Here is a 10589-nt window from a genome sequence, read left to right as displayed (position 1 = left end):
TTGATGCTCGGGGGCTGGGGACAGAAACGGCACCTGCCAGCTCCTTTGTGGCTGCACGAGTCTCCCAGTGACTCTGCCCCTCTTGCAGACACTCGGAGGTCCGTGACGAATTCTTCTTCTCCTGTTTGTCCCAGGTGATTTTCAAACTGCTGCCTCCACACCGTGTCTCTGTGGGCTGTTTGTTGTGCAGTCTCTGCAAGGCAGGGGGCTCAGGTCCTTCTGGTTTTCCAAGCAAAACTTTAAAGGGATTCGTCCTCCCCCGTGGGCTCCTTGGTGCGAAGGTCTGTTTCCCTCCCTCCCAGGGAGGTCTCTGGTCTGTGTGGCTCCCGGCAGGGTCTCCCCTTCCTTACCCTCTTTGATGGGGCTTCTTCCCTACATTGTGTGCAGTCTGTCCTGCCTCGGTCTCTGGCAGTCTTCCTGGGGGTGACGTGGGGCGGAGAAGGTTGTCAGAGGAAGGCAAACTAAGACTAATAATTTTTACAGAATAGGATCTATAGCAAAGGACAATTTTGCTGCACTGATTGAAGCGGAAATAATTTTGACTCCAGGCATAAACCCTGTGACTTCAGGCCTGGACAACAGTCACCCCCTGGGGTTTTGCGTCTGAGCCCCGGGAAAATGTCTCCAGGAACCTGAGTGCTTCTGGAGTCCTCCCAACTTCTGTTCCCAGAGGTGCGTTAGACACACAAATTCTCTTTGGGGAAAAGGCTTTTTTTTTTTTTTTCTTTGAGAGAAAGCATGAGCAGGGGAGGAGCAGAGAGAATCCTAAGGCGGCCCTGCACCATCAGCACAGAGCCCAACATGGGGCTCCAACTCATGAACCGTGAGATCATGGCCTCATGATCAAGCCAAAATTGAGTGTCAGTTGGATACTTAACCAACAGAGCCACCCAGGCGCCCCAGGGAGAAGGCTCTTCGTAGAGTGGGGGTGTAGCTACCCCTTAACCAGGAGCCCAGAGTATCTTGGCACTCTCTCTGGGAAGCCCACAGAGACAGGAATACAACGCGGCAACAATGGAGACTTAATGGACATTTATTTTTTGAAAGGGGGGAGGGGACTTTACAAGTAGAGTCTGAAGCCAATAACTAGAAAGGAAGATAAATAAAATACAAAGCCAGTATGTTGTGGCAAAATCCCAGAAAACACACTGAAAAAAATTTTTACAGTTTAAAACTGCTTTACTTTATACATAATTACAAATTAATATACAGCATCTGGGTTTTAACCCCTTTTCATTTCAAAGAATCTAGCACAGAAATGTTCGTGTAGCATCTGAAGACAGTAGAAGCAGAGGTATAAGGTGTAGGGGGGTTGCCCTCCTGCGTATCTGCGCATCTCCCCGCGCCCCCCGCAGGTAAGGACATGAAAACCACAGGCTAAACCATGACCACGGGCCAGCTGACCGGGCGGCTCCCCGGCAGGTGGCTGCACGAGGCAGGAGAGCGCAGGCCGGGGTGGCTGGGGGGGGGGGGGGGTAACGGCGCCCTCGGCTGGACAGCAGCCAGGAGCCCCCAGCACAGGCTGGGCGTGTGGAGCAGGTCGTCATGGTCTCAGGACTTTAGCCAGTTGGGTTTGCCCGGCTTTAAACCTTAGCGAGATGGAGAAATAATTCAAGGCCTGTCAATCTTTGGACAAATTAAATTAGAGAAGTGAAGGAAAGAAAAGGCTTTTTCTTTCCTTCCTATTTTTTTTTTCTTTTTATGGCAGCATTAAATTACTTCTCATTTTAAAACCTGGCCAGCAGGCGGTGGATTCCAAAGCTCCTAGTTGACTAGGAATGTTAGGCTTTGCTGGGAGAAATCGGAAGGTGCAAACCGCAACCCTCTTCTTTGTCTCTGTGGATCAGCGACGACAACGCGTGGGGCTGGGACCCGGCCCGTGTGGGTCCCGGCGCAAGGCAGGCAGGCCACACGCCTCCCTCAACCACTGCCACCACCTAAGCTGAGGGGCTGTTTCTGGGCCTCCACATCCCAAGGGCGTTCCAAGCACTGCCAAGCCACCCTGTCTGTGGCCACTGAAGCCCACCGACCAGAACAGTCCCTCCGGAGCCTGGCTGCACCAACACCAGCGTGGACTGCAGCTCCACGCAAATACCGAAATCCTCGGAAGAACTGGCTACGGAAATGCAACCTTAGAAAACAAGGGATGAAATACCAAGTACTTCTGTGAGTGGCAACTTCTGGATCAAGTCCTGGCTTCTAAGGTATGGTTCTTCACTTAAGGCGAAACCCATTTTATCCCCCGCCCCCCCCATAAAGGTACAACAAACCCCACAGGACTTAAAAATTTGTGCTACTGGTACTAGGGGCTCAGCAAGGTCATAAGGGAGAACCTTCGTGAAGGGATAACTTTTAGTGGTGCTACCCTGAGACGTCAGAGGGGGAAAAGGTAGGATTCGTACCTTTTAAAAAAAAAAACAAAAAAACCCAACTTGATAAGGATTTCTGCCCCACAGAGAGCTCTCGTGGGGGTAGAGAATGGAATGTTGGCAAAGGCTGAACGATGGCAAACTGTAGGCTTTAACCCCCTCCACGAACACAGCCGATTGTCTCAAAAATGAAGCCGACAGAGGACAGCAGTTAAAGTGCACGTCACCCACATGGGACGCCAACTTCTGAGATGATAGAAGTTTTGAGAAGGATGCAGCCTCCTTCCAGGGAATTCACTAGACTCTGGAAACCTGGGGGTTCTGGAAGGTTGTCTATCTGTCCCCCCAAAACTTAAACAACGTCAGGCATCTGATTTCTTGAGCCTGGTGTCCTACGAGGGGGACACGATGGAGAACCGGGTCTGAGCCCTCCCCACGCCCCCCGGACAGACAGCCCCTGCTCACAGGAAGAGGACTCACGACTCGGGCCCCAGAGCAGCCCTCCGGGTCACAAGCACAAGCAGCAGCAATGCGGGTAGTTCTGCAAGCACAGCGCCCCCAGAGCTGAACCTCACGCGGGAGAGACGGGAAAGGCACGTCGGAGCACAGGTCTTAGGACGCAGGTCTCTGCGCTGTGGACCACGTTGTGCAAGAGGGCGGGAGGGCTACTCTCCAATTCTGATCCCACACTTGTCCAACCACAACGCGACCGCGCTGAGTTCCTGGGTGTGGGGGCAGATGAAATCTCCGTTTGAAAACCCACCAGCCAAAACAACCAAACCAGCTTCAGCCTTGGAAGGCACCTTCAAATTGCCATCGCGCTGGGCAGCAACGGACAGAAGCCCAGTGTCCACGGCGCCTCTGAGGAGACCATGTGGGAGGGCCGGTCTCGCGAACGCGGAGCCTGGTCCACGGGGACACGGGGGGAACGCAGGCTCCCTCCGCCGGGGCCCTTCCCCCCAGCAGAGCGCTTCTGGGGGGCCGTCGAGCCCCAGAGGGGAAAGGGAGTTGGGGGCGAGAACAGACAGCCGGGCTCCATGGGGACCGGAAGAGAACCGTGGCGGGCAGGGCTGCAGCGCCGAGCTGTGCGGGCTGAGGGCAGGAAGGCCTCTACCTGCTCGCTGGTCAGGGTCTTGGGGGTGGGGGCGGGGGGTACATCATAGTTGAAAAGATCAGCTGGTTTGGGTCTGAGAGTCTGTTTCTGAAGGGGGAGCTCAGGACAGAAGGAGGCAAACGTCCCTCACAGGTGGCAAGTCTCTTGACTCTCAAGCCAGGAGAAGACAACCCTGGCTTCGGGGAGGGAGGGGTGGGAGGAAGGACAGGACCCGCTGCCCCGACGCGTCGTTTTCTTCTGGGCCCTCAGGGCACGTGCACAGACACTGGGGAGCCAGCCGCGCGGCTGCCTCTTCACCTTCTGCATGGACCGGGGAGTTGAAACCGTTGGGCTGGTATGTTTACCCTTACAACACACACACACACACACACACAAAATAAATAAATCTAAGCTACAAATTTTAAAGCAGACCTCTTTCAAATAAACTGAAAGATAAATATCTCCATCTGCAAGGCCAGCTTGCAATTCATCGACAAGCACCAAGTTACAGATTTGCTTTTCCAAAGACCGTGTTCTAAGACCCATGCTCCTGAGGGGCACCGAGCGGGAATTGAAGGGCGCACGGAAAGCACAGGCGTTTCTGGGCTCTCCCCGCCCCCCGCAGGGAAGCCCTGAACCCAGCAGGCCTACGGGGCCTCCAGGGAGGACTCCAGGAACTGTCCCGCTCCCACCGGCTGGCGACGAGCCTCAAGCGCACACGGAGCATCCGCAGTGGGGACAAGAAAGAGAAGACAGACCAGGCAGCATCTGGGGCACAAGAACCAATGGGCCTGTAGATTTGAAAACGTTTCTGAGCCACACCTGGGCCGCGCTCCCCTCGGTCTACACTGGTGGCACTTCCTGCACACGGGCTGAACTCCTTCACCTGAACCTCCTGGGCCGGCTGTCCTGGTAACGGGTGGGGACGACTGTGCTGCCGGAGCAGCGGCTTCCCTGGGGAGGCTGGGGGTCAGTGACAACCAGAAAGTGTCACAAAGCAGGCACGATGGGGAGGAGACGGCTCTACTTCACCTGTGCCCAGAGCAAGTAGGCAAACGTCTTAGGAAGCCAGGGTACAGTTTCTTTGGATTTGATGTTGAAATTAGATTTTTTTTTTTTAAATAGCTGAAATACCAAAATCAGAATTGTGCAGATCATACATGTATAGATGGCTTTTTAAACATACCACACCTTCTCTCACTGGTTTTCACAAATGTTTGCCCTCCTTTCCAAAATGAAATGAGAAATACATGCAAAGAGGGGTGAGGTGAGCACGGGGTAAGGCTATGGGAAAACCGCCTCCGAGGACCAGGGGGTGGAGCCCCACGTGCCCGCTCGCCACCTGAGCAGGGCCGGCGGCGCTTTTACGCCGAGCTGAGCCAGGCGACTGCCACGGACGGTGCCCACATCTGGTCGACCCTACGTGTACATGCGGATGGGTACCTCTATGCACACAGACAAAGTCCAAACTGCTCGTTTGACTGCTGTGTCCCCCAAGTAAAAGGCAGGGAGAATTTCAGACCTTACTTGGAAACCTCTTCCAGCCTTTAGGAGATCCTGACGTGCCCCAAACCAGCGCCCGGGCTTGAGGGGCCACTACTTCCGGTGCAACATCCTCGGTGGGCTGGCCCCAGCGCCCGAGCTGTCGGCAGCCACCAGCCCCACCAGTCCCCCGCCTCCTGCCCCACCCTGAAACCCAAGACCATCTGGTCCTGGTCCAGGACCTGGGCAGCACGGGCGTCCACGGTAAGAGCACACCCAGCAACGGCGGGGTGGGGAGGGGAGGGGCTGGCAGCCATGGGCTGGGTCAGCAGAAGATCTCTTCACCCTCCGCGGGCACTTCTGACGCGGGGCCATCTGGGAAGGGGACACAAGGTGAAACTTCAGAAAACTTGGCCTTTTCTTCTGCCCCAACCCAAGTTTCTAGGATGCAACAGATGATGGCCTGGTGAGCACCTGCCCCCCGCCCGTATATGTGGGGGTCTTATTCAAGGGGGCTCCTTGTGCAAGGTCCTCTCACACCCTTCACTGCCTGTTGCTCCTTTAACCGGACAAAGCATTAGACCTCCTGTGCACAAACAGACCTGGAGACAGAAACTTCTCTGATCCCCCACACAGGTGGGAGGGAGTGATCCTAATGAGCAGGAACTGAGGCGGCTTCAGGGGAAAGGGATGTGCAAACCGGGAGCCTCGTTTAGAGGGATTTAATGCCAAGCCCCGAGCCAGCAGGGACGCCAGTGGTCTCTCTGGGCTTCCTACCCCTAGCTTCTCTCGGGCTGGCATCACCTCCTTCCCACACCCGCCACGTGGGGCAATGACTCAGACCTCGGGAAAGGCTCACCGAGTACTAGTTATTGCATCGATGATGAGACTAGACCTAGAAAAGCAGGGAAGACTTTCATCTTCACATAGGTGAGTTTCCGTCCCTCAGCTGGGGAAGAGATGCCCCCAAATGACACCCACACTCTCTGGCACACACGTGCACACAGTGAGTTCCTTGACGCCTGAGAGCTCGAGCTCCGGCATCCTGTGCAGGCAGAGCAAGGGGTCTTGGGGAGGGGGCAGCTCAGCCTTTACACCCCAATGGCAAGCTCTGAACCTTTCCGTGCCACCAGCATCTGCCCGCCCTGCAGCGCCCAGGGACACCGGGGGCGCAGGGAGGCCTGGTGCGTGTGACTCACCACCGGACTGGGAGCGACTTCCTTTGTTCTTCTTCTTCTTCTCCTTCTTCTCCTTCGGCTTAGCTAACCCAAACAGGCGGGTGGAGGCGGGCGCGGGGGCCTGGCTCTGACCCTCTCCTACTTTGTTTGTCTGGCTGGTGGAACTCAGTATGTGAAAAGGCCCCTTATCTTTGTGTGTCCGTGAGATGCTGTTCCTTTTTGGGGACACGGAGAGTTCTGAGTCCAGTGACCCTGATTTGGCTATCGAAGGTACCGATGGCATGGGGGACTCCTCGGGGTTCGGAAAGAAGGATGGGATCCTCAGCAGCTTCGTGTGTTGATGGGACACCTGCACGTGTTCAAGATGAGAGGCGTTAACCCAGGGTCTGCGGCACCCCCAGCACCCCCTAGATGCTGGCGGAGGTCAACTGCGGGGGTCAGGCTGGTGTGTACCCACTTCCTCGGACTCTAGCCCTCACTGTAAAAGGATTCAGGGCTTCTTTCCCATCACTCCGCACCCCCCCCCCCCCCACAGAGTACCCGAGAAAGTGTAAAAATACCATCTTTGATACTGTTAATACTTTTAGTGCATGGACTTCACGTCCGCACCACAGGAACTCACGGTGCCTTCGGCAAGGCAGCTCAGAAAGGGGCTCCCATTCCCTAAAGAAACGGGAGAGCCGCTTCTCTGAAGACTGACTGACACAGAGCTGTGGAGAATTACTTCCGGGCTGAGGGGGCCTGGAGGGTGCCAGGTGGGTGGGAGTCAGAGGTTAAACCAAGACGGAGAAGATGGTCTGGTCCGTGCCTGGAGCCCTGATTTACTGGGATGCGGGGGGAATCCATCCGCGTGCCCTGAAAGGCGGGGTGGAGCCACGGGCTGCTCCCACCATACATCTGGGTGCCTCTGTGGGCGCGAAAATGCCCTCTGGAAGGTGCCACCCACATCTCCTGAGTTGGTCCCAGGCCTGTCCGTCAACACGTGGCAACAGGAGTGTGGACAGACAGGGGCGTCCTGTTCCAGAACAGCCACGGACCGGGCCTGACACCCACTCGGGTCCGAGTGCTTAACCCTAGGGGCTGCCCGGCCGACCAGGTCTCTCCGCAGGAGGGGCCACCCCCCTGCACCCGCCAGGCGGGTGTCCACGCCCCCCTGGCTCTTCCCGGCGCCGCAGCGCCCCCACCTGGCAGGCGTCGTGCTCCGCCTGCCTCTGGCCGAGTCGCTCGGCGTCGCGGCGCAGCTGCTCCTGCTCCCGCTCCAGCTGCTTCTGCGCGGCGCGCAGCCTCTCCAGGTCGCCCTGGTAGGCGCCCTTCTTGAGCTGCAGCTCGTCGCGGTCGCGCTCGAGGTCCTGGCGGCCCTGGCGCACGTCGTGCTCGCGCTGCGCCAGCCGCGCCTCGCGCTCCTGCAGCGCCCGCTCGCGGGCCTCCCACTCGCGCTCGCGCCGCCGCTTCTCGTCCAGGTGCTGCGCCTGCTGCCGCTGCAGGTCGGCCAGGTCCTGGCGCCGCTTCTCCAGGCTGCGCTGCTTCTCCTGCTCGGCCAGCGAGCTGGGCCGCGCCGCGCCGCGGGGGAGCGCGCGCTCGGCCAGCAGCAGCTTCTGGTCCTCGATGTAGCTGTCCTGCTGCAGCACCACGCCCTGCGGGGCACGCAGCGGGCACGTGGGGGCCGGCCGCAGCCCCACCCCGCCCCGCCCCGCCTCCCCCCAGCCGGCCGGGCCACGGCGCTCCGGCACCACGCGGGTGCGGAGCCCCAGCCTCTGGAGCGGGGGGCCCTGTCCGCACAGCTGGGGTGGGCGCGTATTTTGGAGGTGGGAGGAAGTAGGAACTGGGTCTGTTAGAGCTTCAAGAATGGGAGTGAGCAGAATTTAAGGATGATCCCCAGAAAGTGCTAACTGGTCCTTACTTGGTGAGGGGCGCCCTGGCCACACACGACCCGGGGGTAGGAACACGGAAATAAACTTATCATACTAAAGCTTTTCTGGACAGAAAACCCCCAAACCGTGTTAGTGCCCTCGTACTTTGCGGTAAGGCTGCTAACAGCACCGCCAGTCTACCCTCGTCAGTTCTCAGAGCGGGAGGAGGCTCGGACCGCTGACTGCTGTAAGCTTTCTCATCACCGCAGCCACTCCTGTCTTGACAGAGGGTCCCCTTTGCCCACGAGCAACCTACGAACCTCCAACACCCTTACGCTGTGTCTGGAAACACGTGAAGGGAAAAGAGAAAGGCCATACCTGCAACGTGCTGAGGAGTTCGTGGAGGTGAACGACGCTCTGGACGACCTGCTGCAAAAGGAAGCAATGGACACATCATCTCGGGACTGAGTCTCAGAACCCAGTGCACCAGGTGATGCCTGGCAGCGTAACCCCCTCAACAGGGCAAGGTGCTTGCGTCTGGATGGAATGTTCCCAGACGGAAAGCACTGGAAAGAATAAGCAGCTACAAGTGGCCAAGACATACGGAACAAGAATAAGCAAACAACTACGTTCAGGAAGAACACTGGCGCACATTACATGCAGATAAAGCACCAACTATCTAAATTGGCACAAAAATGACATGCATACAGTGTCACAGAACAGAAAACCCATAGCAAATAATAAGAACTTAGCATATAAGTAGCGTTTCTAAATCAATGGAGAAGAAAAGAATATTCAGCAAATTATTCTGAGAAAACTGGCTAATAAATCTTGGGGAAAAATTAAGTCGGGATCCTGGCTCACAGAAAAAACACTCAGATGAAGATGTTAAGTGTAGAAAAAGAACCATAAGAGAGTTGTAAGAAAATAGAAGAATGTCTTCTGACCGTGAGACTTTTTGAAGGCTTTTTGAAGAAGCAATGCAAGAAACCAAAGACGCACTTTTAACAGTCACCGTGTGAAACAGAAAACGAAAAGGTAGAAACATACTGAACAGAAAGCCAAACAAAAAAATCCTTGAATTGAGAAGGGTTCTTGGGCACCTGCGTGGCTCAGTTAAGCATCCAACTCTTGGTTTCGGCTCAGGGCATGATCTCACGGTTCGTGGGTTCAAGCCCTGAGTCCAGGCTCTATGCTGACAGCGTCGAGCCTGCTTGGGATTCTCTCTCTCTCTCTCTCTCTCTCTCTCTGCCCCTCCCTTCCTCATATACACCCAGCCTCTCTCTCAAAATATATCAAAATAAAATGGCTCTCATGCATCAGTGAGAAATGAATACCCTCATAAGAAGACATAAACCAGCAATTTACAAAAGAAATACAAACGGCCAATCACATAACCAGTTAAAAATGGTTCACCTGTATTTGAAATCAAATAGATGAAAAATAGAGAAATCACCCTTGAACTTATGAAACCAACAAAACATCAGTTAACGACTGACCCCTCCCAGTGCGGGTGAGACCAAGGCCAGCCTCGTGTGGAGGAGGGAGCACGGGGCGGCGTGTGGAGGGAACAGTCACTGCGCGCACAGGGCTGTTCTGTGCAGGGCTATTCCTGCTGCACTGTTCGCAAAGCAGAAAAGAAGAGGAAGAGCTGACTAAACTATGGTACGCAACACAGCAGCATGCAGCTGTTAAAGAGCGTATTTGTACAAATATGCTCTGGGGAAACACTTCTAAAGTGTGTTAAGAGGGAAAAAAAGGGTATGAAGCTCTGGGGGGGGGGAACTGATATCAATTATATACAACTATTTTTATACTATTCACACCCACACAAAAATATGCATTATGTAGAAAAAAAGACTACAAATGGAAACATCAACCATTTAACAGTACTACTACTCTCAGTGGTGGGATTCTTTTATTTTTTCCCTTTTTTCCATTACTGGACATTTTTCAAACTTTCTACTATGACCACATATTCCTTTTATAATACAGTTGACCCTTGGGGTGCCTGGGTGGCTTAGTCAGCTGAGTGTCTGACTTCAGCTCAGGTCATGATCTCACAGTTCACGAGTTTGAGCCCCGTGTTGGGCTCTGAGCCTGGAGCCTCCTTCGGATTCTGTGTCTTCCTCTCTCTTTGCCCCTCCTTCACTTGCACTGTCTCTGTCTCTCTCTCTCAAAAATAAACAAACGTTAAAAATGTTTTTATGATACAGCTGAACAGTGCAGGGGGCGGGGTGCTGCTTCCCTCAAACAGTAGAAAATCCATGCATATGTAACTTTTGACGCTCCAAAAACTTAACTACTAACAGTCTACTGTTGACCCAGTCTTACCTATAACATGAACAGTTGATTAACCCATATTTTATATGTTACATATTACATATATACTGTATTCTTACAATAAAGTAAGCTAGAGAAAAGAGCATTACTACAAACATCATAAGGAAAACACATTTACAGTAAGACACTGCATTTATCGAAAACAAACACTGCATGTTAAGTGGACCCATGCAGTTCAAAGCCACGTTGTTCGAGGATCAACTGTACTAAGAACAAAATACAAAACAATGATCAGGCTTAGCTCTCCTAAAAACACTTTTTACCCCTGTTTTCA

General features: G+C 54.4%; 1 protein-coding gene across 9 annotated transcripts in view; it reads right to left on the bottom strand.

Annotated features, from left to right (window-relative positions):
- Nucleotides 1-3875: 3875 nt before the first annotated feature.
- Nucleotides 3876-10589, bottom strand: part of AKAP13 (A-kinase anchoring protein 13) — a 321162-nt gene continuing 314448 nt past the window's right edge. For 8 of the 9 annotated variants that reach the window (XM_039245765.1, XM_039245766.1, XM_039245769.1 and 5 more), the window contains 4 exons: nt 8351-8401; nt 7307-7756; nt 6144-6471; nt 3876-5319 (listed from right to left, as the gene is read on the bottom strand). In XM_039245765.1, the coding sequence (XP_039101696.1) occupies nt 5270-5319; nt 6144-6471; nt 7307-7756; nt 8351-8401 (879 nt within the window). In that variant the 3' untranslated portion in view covers nt 3876-5269. The remainder of the gene's footprint in view (nt 5320-6143; nt 6472-7306; nt 7757-8350; nt 8402-10589) is intronic. The other variant, XM_039245768.1, reaches the window with a different exon arrangement.

Source organism: Hyaena hyaena, unplaced genomic scaffold, assembly GCF_003009895.1.
Source record: "Hyaena hyaena isolate Hyena2069 unplaced genomic scaffold, ASM300989v1 scaffold_266, whole genome shotgun sequence".
NCBI classification, from domain to species: Eukaryota; Metazoa; Chordata; class Mammalia; order Carnivora; family Hyaenidae; genus Hyaena; species Hyaena hyaena.
This window is presented reverse-complemented; position numbering and strand designations above follow the sequence as displayed.